Here is a 16,419-nt window from a genome sequence, read left to right as displayed (position 1 = left end):
TTCCTTCTGCTTGTCAATTTATTTTTGTTATAACTCTGTGTAAGATTATATTCTAAATATATGTGTGTATGCTTACACTAGCACGTTTTCAAGCTTCTGATTATGAGGCCTATGTGGTGCCTCCCGTTTCAGTGAGACGGTTTTTATTGTATTTATCGTATTTGTCAAAGAGAAATCTGGTTACCTAGTTACATTTTTTGTGCTGGCCAAATTAGGGAAAAAACATCAGAGCAGGACTACCATTTGTCAAGGGATTATCGGGGGAAGGGATTATCGGATTATCAATGTCTACAATAATCAACGTTATGAAAATGTTAAAAGAACCCCAAAACATCGTCATCACATCAAACGTTTCAGTTTTGAAAGTATATATTGCTCATCTGATATGTTATTCTGTATTTCCTTAGGATACGTCAGAGATAATTCATTCAAAGATATATTTTTAGGATGATAGATCTGTCCCCACCCCATGCAGAGATACAAAAATATTTTATGTCGTGCCTTTTTCAATTTTTAATTTTTAATCGCCTTACACGTTTTACTTATGGTTCCGTTGTTTGTGTTTGTCTTGTTTTGTTTGTTTTTTTTAATAAAGTGCACCTTAAATCATTCACAAACCTTCTTATATGTTTTGTTGAAAGTTCAGAACTCAGTAGTGGTACTCAATGTTCTGTAGTCGGTGCGGTTGAATAGCAAATCATTGATGAATATTGATTTAAAAAGCCTGAAGAAAGTCCCAGAACAAAACTGAATCAACCTATAATGGACCTTCAGCAAGCCCTGCGACCTACGTGAATCGGGTGTTTAGGCTCGCTGACTTCGTAAAAGTTAGCGTAACGTAATGGCGTGGGTCGATGCTCAGGGTGTCAATGGGCGACACAATAGCTGATGATGCCACTGTTTGGGTGCATCCACTGATGAAAGCACTGTTTGATAGCGTACACACGACTGCTATAGATACAGTCTGATATTGTCCACAGCAGTGAACATTACTGTTTGAAAGTGAAATTGTACACTGATGTAAGCTCATATGGTGCATAGCACTGGTGTAGTCACTAACTTATGCCGTACTCGTGAAACCTGCAGTGAAGGTCCCGGGGTAGAGTAGGCCTTCAACAACCCATGCTTGCCATAAAAGGCTTTTAAGCTTGGCAGCTAACTGGATGAGGTGGTCTTCCTCGTTGACTTGGTAGACCCACGTCATCGGTTCCCATGTGCGCAGACCGATGCTCATGCTGTTGATCACTGGATCGTCTGGTCCAGAATCAGTTATTATTTACAAACCGCCGCCACATAGCTGGAATATTGCTGAATGCAGCTTAAAACTAAACTCATTGACATCCTATTGAACTTAAAGCCAGGATGTGCCTTGTTACCAAAGGGAAATAACTCCATACGCTACAATCGTAAATCAAGCAGCGTATGTCCTTTAAGTCACGTAGTAATGGCACCATAACCATGGTATATCTTGTCAACATACGGTAACACGATGGACAATTATTAATGTGCTTAATGAGAACATAATCAGAAACGTATGCTTCTAGTTAAATCGCAGCCTGAGTATGTTAGACGGGTGCATTGTGTGCCGCTGATTAAGCGCAGGACTGTGAAGGTGTGAGTTCGAATCCCGGATGGGACTCATCGAAACAAGAGTACTAGAGCCAGTGTCATCAAGTGTTACATTTGAACACTTTCAAAATGGCATTGTTCATTTATCTCTTCTCAGGCCTCAACTGAATGGTCACCTTGCTTGACCGTTGTGACATCAACACTGCGCCTTAACACAGAAAATATACTCACCATGGATTCGCGTATACTAGTAGTCAAGCAGCTGGACTGCTCCTAGACAAATACGTAGGCTTAAACGTGATACACGTAACGAGAATTCGTCACCATATAAATACAGTGAACGCTTGACCTTTCCGTCAGAATTGAGGTAACTTTATTTATGAACAATGTAACAAATAATGTGGAGTCTGAAAAAAAGACCTCAAGAGGCACTATGCAGTATATTATCAACATCGTTTGGAGTACAACATGTGATATATATCGTAAAACGGAGTAAAACAGGTTACATACAACACGGTGGGCGATGATGACGCTATGCAGGGTGTAGCGATGCCTATTTTAACGAAAACGAATGCTTATTCAAAGTGTCATAGTAACCCACATCGCCGTCTGAAAAGATCGATATATAAAGGTTGGGATGAATCCTTTACAGATCAGGGTGAGTTACTTTTATCAGTATCCGTGCAATGTCACTGGGACACCAGAAATGGGCTTTACACATTGTCATGAATCTGAAATTTTAAATCAGGTTCTTGTGACACTTTGTATTCGCATCTCGTAAAAACTTGCACAGCGCAGAACATCAGCCTTTCTCCGAGTTTATAGTTGTATTCAAGGGTATCTACTGTCGACCCTTCTGAGTCCTTAATGATTCTGTCTACGATACTTATACTGTTGACAGTAATAGCACTAAAGAGCACTCCATTCCGCCGTAAAAGAGGTTTTTGTTGGAAGATAAATTCGTTGGGTACAAATGAGTTGATATGAGTATTACAAACGAACACATTGTGATGTATATCGAGTCACAATAATAGCCGAATTTAATAGATTCGCCATCACATGAAGATTAAAAAGTATATTATGTGCAGTCGTCTTTATCTCATAATCACCAAAACCCCATTCTGGGCGACAATAATCGCCAGTGTTTGTCGTTGTTGAACATCACGATACTTGCGATTAATATTTGATGCAAATTCCTTCTGATAATATGCTGCCCGTTAGAACAGGTTATTTGTCTCGTTGTCCGGCGTCATCCCTGGGGGTAGATATGCCGGCTGCATAGGTCCCGCTGGGGGTGGATTCTTGCCCTGTGCCTGCCCTGCGAGGGAGGAGTATGGTGGCGGAGGCCCCGGGGGACCGGAGACATATGGCACAGGTTGCACAGCAACATATGATCCAGGGTAGGTCGGTGTATGGATGTATTGCTGAGTTGTCACTGTAATGTGAGAAGGTTGGATGAACATCTCTTAGCGTATGTATCTTTCAGACTCCTTGGGTTAAATTGTGTATGAACTTGGAGAATTTAATTAAAAAACGAAAAAATATAAAAACATGGACAATTCCCAGCATATCATCGTCACGTAGGTCAGGGAATACAAGGATGGCTGACCGTTTGCCCCCCGAGAGGTGTCGGGTTTCAGTTCTGCCCCGAAATGAAGGATACGTTACACGATTCACCCTGATAGTTTGTTCACGAATGTTCACTCATTCGAGAATGGGTACCCGGTAGATTACTGTCATCCTTCTCGCGCCTCACAAACAGCTTGGGTCAACCAGGAAAATAATGAGCTAGCGCCTTGATCGTGAACAGGTGATTGGATACGGGGTTATTATATGTTTATGGATCATTATGAAACTGATTGGTCAAGGATAATGCAAAACGTCACTTTGATAGTGATGGAATGTGACCAGATTTCCCAACAATAATAGATTACCAACAGTGTTTGTATCTATCTATAAATGTATCTATGACCTAACTGTTTATAGTGGTTATAAAATAGATCATTATTGTTTTAGAGGCATGCTGATAGATTCATTTCGCGAGTTTTGACGTAGTTACAGTGAGTAAGTATGTTCTTACGCCGCTTTTAGCAATATTCCAGCAATATCACGGCGGGGGATACCAGAAAATGAGCTTCACACATTGTACCCTTTTTGTGAATCGAACCCGAATCCTCGGCGTGACGAGCGAACGCTTTAACCACTACGCCACCCTACAGCAGTGAACACCGCGTTGTACCGATGTAGTTATTCGAACATGTAGTTTTTAGAACTCTTGGCCTCGAGTCAGTGAAGAAACTTCATCATAACAGTTTAAAACCAACTCACCTGTATGCATATGGACAGCACCGGGTCCTATTGCAGTAGGGTGGACCCTTAAAACCCGGCCGTAGTAGCGTTTCTTGTACCATGTGATTGATGCAAGCAGGAGGAAGAAGGCAAGAGCCAGTATCCCAACCCTGAAACAACAAGACAATCACTCAACACATAGTCACTCTGCGTAGTTGCATGTGAATATCAGGGTTAGAACTGATCTTCGGTAACCCATGCTTGCCGCAAGAGGCGACTATAGGCTACTAGATATCGGGTGGTCATTCTCGCTAACGTGAATGACACGTGTCATGGTGCGTAGGTTGATGCTCATGTTGTTGATCACTGGCTTGACTGGTCCAGAATCTATCATATACAGTCATATAACTTGAATATAAACAAATCATGCTACATGTTTCTTACACTCAAGTCTAATACCGCACTGCTACACTAGTACATGTATATATACCACTACTAAAATCATTCAAAAAAAACTTTACGAGCTCATTAGTGAATGCTTACTATCATTTGTTCACACGGAGGTGTTGTGTTTGTTTTGTCAGACTGATATTCTTGTACAAAGTGAATGTGTATGATTTTATGCCTCTTTCAACTATATTCCCGCAATATCAATGTGAGGAACACCAGAATTATGCTTCATACATTGTACTCGTGTAGAAATTCGAACCCGAGTCTTGCGTAACGCTTTAACCACTAGGTAATCCCGCCGCCTCTATCTCTACAACGTTCAGTATTGATACTGTCATAGACTAAATCATTTCAATAAGTTTCTTGCGGGTCTCCACATCGGGATCATTGGTCACTCAGTCTCGATGTGCGTTCTGTCACATGTTTACCACTGTGTATGCCATTTTGACCATCATTCAACCAAACAATTATAAAACATGACTGTTGTCGTCTTTACCTCTACCGTCGACTCTTGGCTTCCATTACTCTTGTCCACCATCCTAAACTACCACCCGAGAGCAGCCTCGACGACCGCTCTTGGACAATACCATGAAGATATTCACTGGCTACAATATGTTCTTCACTTAATTTCAGTCTTCACTCCTCATCTCTCGCCCTTACTTCCTCTCCACTTCTATTATCAACCCAAATTCAGTGCCGCCAGGCTCCGCTATCATCCCACTTTTTCGACATCCCATCTCACCTCTTGCTTATTCTTGGTGTGTGTCTCTTTCTTGCTCATTCTCGCTGAATCTCTCTCGCTGTCTCCCTCTCACTCATTCTTTCTGTCACTCTGTTTATTTCCCTTACACACTCTCTCTCTCTCTCTCTCTCTCTCTCTCTCTCTCTCTCTCTCTCTCTCTCTCTCTCTCTCTCTCTCTCTCTCTCTCTCTCTCTCTCTCTCTCTCTCTCTCTCTCTCTCTCTCTCTCTCTCTCTCTCTCTCTCTCTCTCTCTCTCTCTCTCTCTCTCTGAAGCTCACATTGTCTGATAACGTCCAATACTCACCAGAAGTACCACAATTTGTGAATCAAGACAGGATAGTCACAGCAAACTCCGGAGCAACAATACTCCCAGTCATGACACCTGTACCAAGAACAGCAACAACGTACAGATGGATACATAATTCACGTAGGGACTATCGAAATGAAGGTACTTGTCCTGTTCGTGTAGCACTTGAAGTAAACTTTAAAACACCATAAAACATACATCACCAGTTATCCAAGCTATTCATGGGCAGAATTACTGTAAACAAATGTTGCAAATGTCTTCAGTTCCGACTGTTTGTAGCCACCAGAAAAAACGATCTCAATGGCGTCCATGGGTGTTTTCTGCAGGATATCATTCTGGATAGCAGGGTAAGACTGCTGGTGCACAACCGGACCTCATCCTCACTTATAATGCCACAAGACATGCTGCAAGGGGCGTGCATGCCCACGAAGTGCGACTATCCGCATTGAGCGGTCTGTTCAACAGAACTATGCGCTACATAACACATTTAGAACACGTTGCAGATCACTCTCAAGTGATGCTTCTACAAGAACTGTCAATGCAATAGAAACTGGGTAAACTCCTCCAGGCAACCATACAGATTCGGATACTTATTCGGATGTCACTTAGAACGATGCAATACACATACCCATTACTGGGAGTTTATCAAACTCAGCGCTGCAGAATTCATTTGGAAAGAACTGCAGATAGCTCTTACACGGCGCTTCTGCAACAACTGGGTAATGATTTCCTGAGGGGTGGAGTCCTCCAGACAGTTATTCGGAACGTGATACTACGGTGGAAAGTTGTGAACACATCACATATCTGTCACAGGGAGTTTTGAAATATCATATCTCACAGAACTCTCACAGCGCTGCAGAGCACATTTGGAACTTGCTGCAGATCGTTTTCAAATATATATTTATGTGTGCATTGTTTGGCTTTTATTAAATATGTCTTCGTGAAATATTGTTATTTTTCTCAGTTGCAATCCTTAGAACACTTTGTATGGCACTTGTAAATACTGACGTACATCCACAGTGCAATTAATAACGTAAGTTTCGTTTCACATAAAAATCGTCCGGAAGGCAGGGTTTCCGGATATGTGGGGTCCGGGTAAAGGTGGTTGGACTGTAGTTGTACTGATGGTCTACTTTTGGTGGGTAAGTTATTAATTACTAAACATAACGATCAACAGCCATCCAGCGACTTTGTGTTTGTACTTACTTGTAGTTGACGACCCTTGAGTGACTGTAGTTGTAAGTATGGTATGTACAGGCCTTGTTCCCACTGGTGCAGCAGATCTGAGATAAATAGATAGATAAATAAATAAATAGAGAGCTACACGCATATCCATATACACATGCATACATAAACCAAAGGGTAAAAGAAACGTTGGCCTCTAGTTTTCGCATCCAGTAAAAGCACATGACAAATTATGTCAACAGATATCATTGTATTTCAGTCACCCGATATCATTGTATTTCAGTCACCCGATATCATTGTATTTCAGTCACCCGATATCATTGTATTTCAGTCACCCGATATCATTGTATTTCAGTCACCCGATATCACAGAAGCAACAGTTAACATCAGGTGAAACCACATGATGATGTTGTGCAAGGCAGTAAGCATTCGATAACAGGTGTTGGGTTGTCCATAATTCGATCACATTCCATTCATGTTTTTATTGCGTACATCAGCGGGTGTGTCCACCTGTAATCAGTGTCGGCGGGTGTGCCCACTTCTAATCAGTGTCAGTGGGTGTGTCCTTCTCTAATCAAAGTTAGCGGGTGTGTTCACCTGTACTCACTGACAGCTGATGTGTCCACCTCTAACCACTGTCACCGGGTGTGTGTACCTCTAATCAGTGTCAACGGGTGGTTCTACCTCTAGCAAGTATGCAGTCGCTGACGTCGTACAGACGTTACCAGTCTCATCACAATGGCTGGAATGATGATTTGATAAGACTAAACTCTTTTCCGCAGTGTCCACTTCAACGTCTGTCCGTTATGTGGTACCTTTGAGGATTTTAGTTGGAGTTGTTCTTCAGTAACTCATGCCTGTCGTAATTGGCGACTACCGGTCAGGTGGTCAGGCTCGCTGACCTGGTTGACACATGTCATCGTATTCCAGTTGCGCAGATAGATGCTCATGGTGCTACTCACTGGACTGTCTGGTTCAGACCCGATTATGTACAAGCCGTTGCCATGTAGCTGGAGTATTGCTCAGTGCGGTGTAAAACATAAATCACTCACTGCCACGTGGACGTTGCTGACGTTGCCGAATATGTCTCACAAAATGGCCCAGCGCTGTCCTATCGGAATCACTTCAGGGCATTTCATTTGTCTGGACTAGTCAGAACTTGGATGTTGAAAAATTATCTTGTAACACGTACAGAATGTCGAGTGGGTTATCCTGCTCTACCAGCGTCCTTGGGTTTTTCTGCATGAATGTATGCACGAGTAGTGTCATGACCTGGTTGATCGAACCAATTGTAATCACCAGGTTCGTCTTATATATGCTTTTATTCTTTCAATGGAGAATACGAGATAAATACAAACTAGGTTACATTAGAAATTACAACAGAGGCGTGTAAGAATTGTCATGCATTACAGGTTGCGAAGAAACCGTTAACAACAGTTTGTGTATACAGCTCAGCTTCCTCGTCAGAGAGCAATACCGGGGGACAGTAGGCTGCACACCAGGTCCGTTTCACTCTTGTAGTTCAACGCTCAACTCCACTGGACCCACGTTGATAATATCACACCAGAGTTGGTCTCTGCTGCCTGCAGAAGCTTCGCACGAAGTTAAAACACGGATCAAATGGTCTGCACAGTTTGTTCTGCATTTACCACAATGTTCATACACACGGAAATGGCGCCAGAGAGCACACATTTGTACCATGAAGACGCATTGTTGTTTCAAGACGGGGTAGTTTTTGGCGAGAAGCCACGCTACGTGTGGCTCTATCGATGGGTGTAATGTCCTGAAAAGTTTGAGATCTGGATCTGATGTCATTCGTTGGTTCCAGGTGGATTTCTCATATTCAATCACAGAGACTTTTACAATTTTCTTCTAGGAGAGTTGACTCATGAAGACACCGGAAGAGACGAAACTCTCAAGAAACTGCATCACTTTGTATTTTTCAAGTATACGTACTATATCTGGTATAAGTCCTGATCTTATCTTCAATATGCAGTTTCTGAATGCAAATAGGCGTGAGATAAAGATTTTGGAGCAGAGTAGGTGTTTCTTGCTGTTGCACAAGGAGCCAAGGAAGAATAACTTCATTGTGTCAATATGTGATTCTGTGGAATACCGTCCAATCAGCGAGTTGCATATGTCAGATCTAGTAGTTTTGGGGAGTCCTTGACACATCTTTAAACAAAACCGATGGTGATGACAACGCCCCCTTTCAACCCTGCCCACAATTCGCACCCAAGCAAGGACTTGGGCATACACACAGACCTGACAAGATTGGAATTAGTAACTGGATTCAACCCACTTTTATGTAAACCTGATTTCATCAACATCATTGCAGTTGACTTCATCTTAGAACGTGCATTTGATGTTCGAGTGTGGTTGGTAAGGTATGAGTCATGAAGAATACCGAGATGCTTAGTGTTGTCTACTTGAGGTATCATCTTTCCGTAAGGTGTGATGTTGCACTTGTTGTTTCTTGCAGGATTGAAGACGTTGCTTTTTCAGGGAGAGAATGTGAACTGCCACTTGGCACTGTAGTTCTGACACTATGTTACCATGGACTGTAAGTGAGCTGTGATAGGACTGATGAGTGAGATATCATCTGCCTGAGGTGATGCGTCGAGGTGGAGATCCAGTATGAATGTTCCTTTCTTCATGTGTGACAATTATCAGAAGCTCGTTGATATAGACCAAGTAGAGCTTAGCAGAGAGGACGCTACCTTGCCTCACTCCACGTTTGAGTTTAAACCAGGATGAGTAGGTTTTGTTACCGAGAACACAGCTTTCCATTCCAGAGTATGTGTTGCAGAAAATGCGCCACACACCTGGATGAATAGACAGTTCCTTCAGCTTCCAGAGTAGCCCATCGTGCCACACAGTGTCGAAGGCGTTGCTGCTGTCCAAGAACACCACTTTCAGTGAGTCATTCTGTTCCTATTAGTGGCGGACTGTGTCCTGTAGGAGGAATGATGCATGGAGAGACGATATGCCTTTTTGGAAGCCGCATTGCCGAGGATCAGGGAAGTCCGTGGAATCTTGAAATTGTGGGATTGACACAATGACCTGCTCAAAGACTTTTGAAATAACAGGCAACAGAGTTACCCTTCTGCATGAGTCTAGGGACGTCCTTGGTTTGCCTCCGCCTTGAAGATTGGGGTGATGATGCCTTTCTTCCACTGGGATGGAATAAACCCTGTGGTGATTATCCCGTTGAATGGTTCAGAAAGATAGTAATGCAGACTTGAGCCTCCATGTTTCAAGTGTTCATAGTAGATTGCATCAAAACCAGTGCCCTTGTTGATGTTCAGGGATTTGCATAAATTGTTTACTTCAGACTGAGAGGTGAGGATGTTCTTTGTTGAATATAGTTATAGTGGTTAGCAAGTGCTTGGCAAATTTCCAAGGAATCTGTGGTATGGTTCCCTGATACAGTTATCGTTGAAATGTGTGATGTCTTGCCTCTGTTGTTGATGAGAGCCCAGAATGTTTTCTGGTCGATATCGTATGGTTTATCAAGAATGTTGAAGTGCTCTGTTTCATAGAGTGCAGCTGCTTCTTTTACAGCAACTCGAAAATTGTCTTTGGATTTCTTGTAGTCCCGGAAGCTAGTGTAAGTCATGCCTCTAGGTCTACCGTCTATGATCCATTTCTGTCTGTACGATAACATCACATCATGGAACTGTTTGACTTTTTCCTTCCAGTAAGGTTTCTCACCGGAAGACAGTCAGACGCAGCCATTGTGAGGGCTTTAGTAATGGTATCAGTAATGTTCAGTGTTCTCCATCCTCACTATCACAGTCTAGAGCTGGTATCTGCCTTCCCCAAAGCGTGTTAGAGACAGCGTAAGTGTCCTTGATAGAGCCATTGTGGAGGGCTTTCTTCCAAGCTGGCCCGTGTAAAGAGGGATCTGCTGCTAGCTTACTAGGTCGGTCAATTGTAAGAGAGCATACAACTGGATGATAGTCGGATACGTTTAGAGGGTTATCATCTTTCACTTTTGCGGAGCATATCAGATACATAAGCTCATTTGGCACAACGATGTGGTCGATAGGTGTCTCAGGACCACCTGCGTATGTATAGAAGGTGTTGACTGGGCCCGAGCAGAAGTTCTGCATGTTGATGCAGAATAGTGAATTTTCAGACAGGAACTCACCGAGCATGTTAGATCTTTGGTCGAGGCTAACAGTTGCCCTTGTGCCTGCAATCTTTGCATTAAACTCGCCTAGGATGATTACCGGACTTCTTTCAGACAAGGCAGAATTTGATCCTTGGAGTTCGTCATGGCACATTTCGTAGAGGTCAACGGACCGATTCGAGGGTGGTAGGTACACGGATAGGAGATTATAGAGTGAATGATGACTTGGAACAGAGAGTTCTAGGGCTGTGATTTTATCACTGATGATATCTATGGCCTGGACATATGGCTTGAGATGTTTGTGACATACGAAGGCTCTTTCACCGCTCCTTTGGGACCTGTGGTTCCGTGGTTCTTGAGCTGGGTTGGCAACTGAGAAGTAGTCTTCATTGAGGGAGTCTAAGAATGACAGATTATTTGCTCCAAGTTGATGATCGGATAAGGCAAATATCTGGATATGGTTTTGATAGAGTGTAGCATTGAGCTAACATACACTCGGCATTGTGCCACGACAGTTCCATGGCATTAGTGAAGTAATTGGGAGTGACAAAATTATTTAAGAAGGGTTATCCTGAACATCGTTCATTCTCTGTCTTTCCTCTAGCTGTTGCCAAAACTTACTTCTGCTCAGCCACGGCTTGACAATAATGTTTTCTGGCCAGAAATTGACGTTTCCAACTAGTTGCCTGTCTTTAGCGAGAACATATGTCTGTGCAGAAGCATAGCGTTCCTCGGGTTTTATGAAGATTTTAAGGTGCGTTACAGTGACACCCCTTTGTACCATATACGTTTTGATCGATTGCTCTGAGCAGGACTCCTGTATTCTACCAATGTAGTAACGACTAGTTCGCGGGCGAATAGGACCTGCACAAGACTCATCAGCATCATGGTTGAACGAAGATCTTTGTCTGTTGCTGATGTGTACTTGAATCTTATTGTTTGATTCATTGTTATTGTCCGATGATGTAATTGTCTCAGTTGGGGTAGCTGTTGTGGTACTTGGACCCTGGGTGATACCTTCTGAGGACGGCATGTCGCTTTGGGAAGTTGGAGTGACGTCATTAGAGGCGGGCTGGTTTTGTGAGTGAATCTCCTGCACAATCTGTTCAGTGTTACCAGATACACTTTGAGCCTCTTTTGGGTGTTTGTTGGTTGTTGACTGGTACTGTAAGCCTTGTCGGGTTTGCTGTGTTTTGCTGCCTGGGCATAGGAGTTATGTTTGTTTTTCTTTGAGTCCTTTCTTTCCAATATGGTCACCTTCTTCCTGAGGTCTCCTAGAGACATCGAGCATGATTTCAACAGGTCGTGTACGGATTTCATCTCTGGTTTATCAACGTAACCTTTGATTTAATAGAGCCAATTCCCAGGTGACGCTCATCGGTGATATTGAGACAACCATCATCGACTTTGGACTTCAAGTCTTTGACCATGTTCTGAAGATCCAAGTGGCCAGATTCATGTTTACTTGTCGACTTCATTGCCTCGGCTGCTGCCGCATCACCTTTTGGTAGTTCAGTTTCAGAAATAAGTTTGATTTCCCGTTTACATTCAGTCACTGTAGATTTGAGGTTCTGAATGCACTCTTTACAGTTATTCACTTCAACAATGGCGCACGTGCTGTCATTGTGTAACTATTCCACGGCCTTATGCATCCTTTCCCGCAATTTATCTACACAACCTCTTAGTTTGGCAGATTCCTCGCTTACAGCTACAAGTTCTGAAGCTAATTGTTGGACTCCTCGAGGTGTTTCACCTTGTTGTGTAAGCAATCAATGTCCTGTGTGTATTCACCCTTGAGAGTATACAAAGCGCGTTCAAGCCGTGTTATTGTCTCGCTGATTGGTGCTATTGTATCCGGTGTGTTTGTGTCACCCCCACTGGATTGTTTTGTTGCCTTCTAGGGTTGAATATTCAAAACATCAAAAATATCATAAGAGTTTTCACCACAATAACGTCTGAAGAGAATAAAGCAGTCTTTAGCTAATTTCTCCACTTTTTCACCCTGTTTGGCGCGGCGATGAATTCTCCGTTTAAGTGCGCTATCTTGAAAGGGGAATGATTCACATTTCTTACACATATTCAAAAACTTAAGTCTAAGTTCATCCAAGATGTTCGCATCGCCTTGCACTTTGGGTAAGAGGTTATTGAAAAATTAATCCCTGGCGTGATTGTTGATATTGGATCTGATATATTCGAGTAAAATTTGACAAGCCGTACCTGTTTGCGTAGTAGTTCTGTTCTCGTCGCCACGACTGGGCCCTGTGTCAGAATGTTGAAATCCAGTGGGGGTTGAGTTGCTGTCTTGAAGGGGTTGATAAATCAGCCCAGAGCAATCGAAAATATTGCCAGTCACACCAGATGTTGTCTCGCCAAAGTATAGGCCTTCATCCGCAGCACATCCATCTAAAACGTGGTTTGTTTCTAAGAACAAGGAGGATACGTTTACATCCGTCGCCATCTTGAATGCAGGATGCACTTCTTGAACGCAGTGGCGTGAAACTCTTTTGTCTGTACGCCGGTAAACTCTCACATGGCCGTCATCGCTGAAAAGCTGGTATCTGCTTTTATCCGGAAACAGCACTCTGTCCAAATGTAGTCTTTGCCAGCGTTGCACAATTGCCCGACCTAAAACCCGATACGCTCTCAAACCAAAATGTCGGAGGCGTTGGGGTACGGTCTGATTTCCGACCAGTACCTCTGATACGTTTCACCAGCTTCCAAATTGTTGTTTTGTGGCAACCCATGCCATGTGAAACTCTGGTCTGAGCTGCGGCTGAAACGTTCTGTTTCTAACTGTTATGTACGGTGTTATGGAACAACGATACAGTGGATTTGAAGGCGTACAGGTGATAGTATGAATGGGCATCAAATGCAGAATTTATCATCTTTTGCATAATGTTTGACATATGACATAGAGATTTGATGCCCTATTTGGCGACAAAGAAGATATTCAATGGCTTCAAATGTACATGTATGCACTGCAACATCAGAATTTGGCAAAGCTGATTAGTCTAATATTGGCCATTGATGGAGGTTAACCTCAAAAGAATCCTCTGAAATCCCAAGTAGGCGAGGCTATCACCTTGAACGTTAGATGTTTCAAATACGTTCACTGGTCTTTTGCCTCTGGCCCGTAGTTATGAACTAATGAAGTGAATATTCCTCGCCAGTTACAATCTCACTTTGACGTAAGATATGTCTGCCTCAAAACAACGAGAGATGACAAGATGACGAGTCTGGGGAGTTTCTGGAATCTTGGATCCCAGCGTACCACGAGTGTCGTCATGCCAAGTTCATTCCTCACGATGTTTTCTCTGCTTTCTTAGTAAAGACGTGCACTGAATGTAAGCCACTGAATGCACGAATGATTTTGAGGCTGCAGTAATGATTAGAACTGTTCAACCAACAGTCCTATAAGTCTAAACAATATGCTTCAGGTTTGTCGATGTAAACTGAAGGGTAATCCAGACAATTTACTTTTCTGTTCGATATTTTATTTACACGGAATGATAAATCTTGGGCTACATTAGGACGACCATTAACAATTTAAACACTGATAGAAAGAAATATCACACGCATGTCCTGAAATGTTTCATGCCAAACGCACTGACATAGGCATATTCCTTACATAAACTATGAAAGTCCACACATGTGCCATTTACTGGCCCAGAGATATCCAGCAATATCACGTCACGGGACACCAGAAATAGATTTCACACATTGTAATGATGTTGAGAATCGAACCAAGGTATTCGCTTTAGCCACAATACTACACCACCGCACCTTACGGGCACAGGAGCATTGATAACAATAGAAACATAAATACGGTTAAAAGCATCAACCAACACTGACGGTGGAATACAACATATAAATCATATACAGACCATGAAATCCTACAGGGAGCGTTGACGGGGATTAGTCCTATATCAACTACGAAATCATACGTACAAAGCAGAAACCCTGACAGAGGGATGAACCATGATTTAACCATGGAGTCCTTCATTCAAAACAGCAACACTGACATAAGGGTGAACCATGTTTTAGCCATGAACTCTTTCATACAAAAGAGCAACACTGACAGATGGCTAAATCATATTAATCTTACCTCACACGTAAATATCGTTTTCTGATTGGCTGAGCCAACCAATGTACCCGCGAGTAACATCTTCTATGTTACCCGATGAAAACGCTTAACTGCGGGAATGCGTTTTGTACTTCGTTTTGTGATGTTTGGGCTGTTCGGTACTAATTATGATCCTATACTCGAGCTGCAATTTAACATTGAGGTGTTCGGTAAGATGAATACGTTGTTGACTGGTCCCTCGGTGCCCATGGGCTGATGTACCCTATATCTTTGGGAACATAAACAAACACAGGTGGTAAATCAACCCATGATCCCCTCGTGACCAATGAACATCTTATATTATAACATTGACTCCTTCATACAAAAAAGTAGCACTGACAGAGGGATAAGGCATATATGCCATGGACTCCTACGTGCAAAAGAGCATAATCTGGCAAAACTAGAGGGAGAAAAAATATATAAACCATGGAATCCTGCAAAGACAAATTCAACACTGACAGAGGGCTAAATCATATATACACCTTGAAATTCGACATAGAAAACATAAACATTCACCGAGGGATAAATCACATAAATACCATAGCATCCTACATAGAAACCAGAACCACTAAGGGAGAGATACATCATATATAACCCGTGAAGCCCTGACCCAAAGCTGAAATACTGACAGAGGGATAAATCATAGATAACCCACGAAACACTGCATGCAAACCTGAAATACTGACAGAGGGATAAATCATAGATAACCCACGAAACACTGCATGCAAACCTGAAATACTGACAGAGGGATACAGCACATATATACCGCGCGACCTTACATACAAAACCAGAAGCACACGAAGGATAAATATAAAAAAAATCATGCACAACGGAAACAACTTGGTTACAAATCCCACAAAAGCCAAGAAACCTCACCACGAAACAGAAACATTGACAGTGTGATAAACTGTGTACTTTCCATGTACACTTCAACACAAGAAGTGAGAACGGCGTTAAATTCACTATGTTTACTTCAACCTAAATACATAAGTGAAATGAAACGTCAAGGCCATAAATAAATCGATTGTGGGTATAAACATTAGGCGTAAATGGCAAAAGATTTATGGAAATTATGAGAAATGATCACTTTGAAAACCAGTGTTCCACATGTACCTTACTACACAGAGCTCCAAAGCAGAAATATATGGATTTGCTTTTTGGTTGAGTCGGAGAAATGGGTATTTCAGAAAGCCAAAGCTGTCACATACATCGTCAGCGATACTGGAATGGTAAAACCATCAACGATATTCTACCCTCGCATTCCTCACCTGCCATGCTGCGAGGACGACAGCACTGCTGCGATACCACCTGGCCATAGTCCTACCTATACGATCAACCTGACGCCATGAACGACTCCTACCTTCTTCAGCATCACAGACCACGTGACCGCGCCTAACTCCGTTACCATGGTTTTCAAGCGTTGTGATCGATGAACGCAAATATAGCATGCAGTGGTTCCTGGAGGTCGGGGTAACTATAGGACATCCACAGTCCATCTGTATACAGGTATAAGAGGATTGCCATGGAAACGGAATAAATCATCGTGTTTCCTGAATGATGCACCTAATTATCAATACATGTAACAGCAGGTGATTAGGAGGTGTCGCATCATTGTGTATT

The 16,419-nt window shown here is 42.6% G+C and overlaps 1 protein-coding gene across 1 annotated transcript; it reads right to left on the bottom strand.

The window, feature by feature from the left end:
* Positions 1-1,919: 1,919 nt before the first annotated feature.
* Positions 1,920-16,147, bottom strand: LOC137256173 (WW domain binding protein VOPP1-like). The gene is made up of 5 exons (XM_067793879.1): positions 16,068-16,147; positions 6,563-6,639; positions 5,354-5,431; positions 3,898-4,028; positions 1,920-3,004 (listed from the first exon to the last, which is right to left on the bottom strand). Exons 1-5 carry the CDS (start codon positions 16,113-16,115, stop codon positions 2,787-2,789), a joined length of 552 nt encoding a protein of 183 aa, XP_067649980.1. The 5' UTR covers positions 16,116-16,147; the 3' UTR covers positions 1,920-2,786.
* Between the last annotated feature and the right edge of the window lie 272 nt (positions 16,148-16,419).

Source organism: Haliotis asinina, chromosome 11 (genome assembly GCF_037392515.1).
Source record: "Haliotis asinina isolate JCU_RB_2024 chromosome 11, JCU_Hal_asi_v2, whole genome shotgun sequence".
NCBI classification, from domain to species: domain Eukaryota; kingdom Metazoa; phylum Mollusca; class Gastropoda; order Lepetellida; family Haliotidae; genus Haliotis; species Haliotis asinina.
Note: the sequence above shows the minus strand (reverse complement) of the source record. Positions and strands in the feature narration are given on the sequence as shown.

Excerpts from the sequence above, each read along its gene's own strand:
- LOC137256173 (XM_067793879.1), bottom strand. The coding sequence starts at position 16,115 with ATGGCCAGGTGGTATCGCAGCAGTGCTGTCGTCCTCGCAGCATGGCAG. Across the intron at positions 6,640-16,067 it reads TCGTCCTCGCAGCATGGCAG|ATCTGCTGCACCAGTGGGAA; the intron begins GTGAGGAATGCG and ends TATTTATCTCAG. Across the intron at positions 3,005-3,897 it reads TGCTGTCCATATGCATACAG|TGACAACTCAGCAATACATC; the intron begins GTGAGTTGGTTT and ends CTCACATTACAG.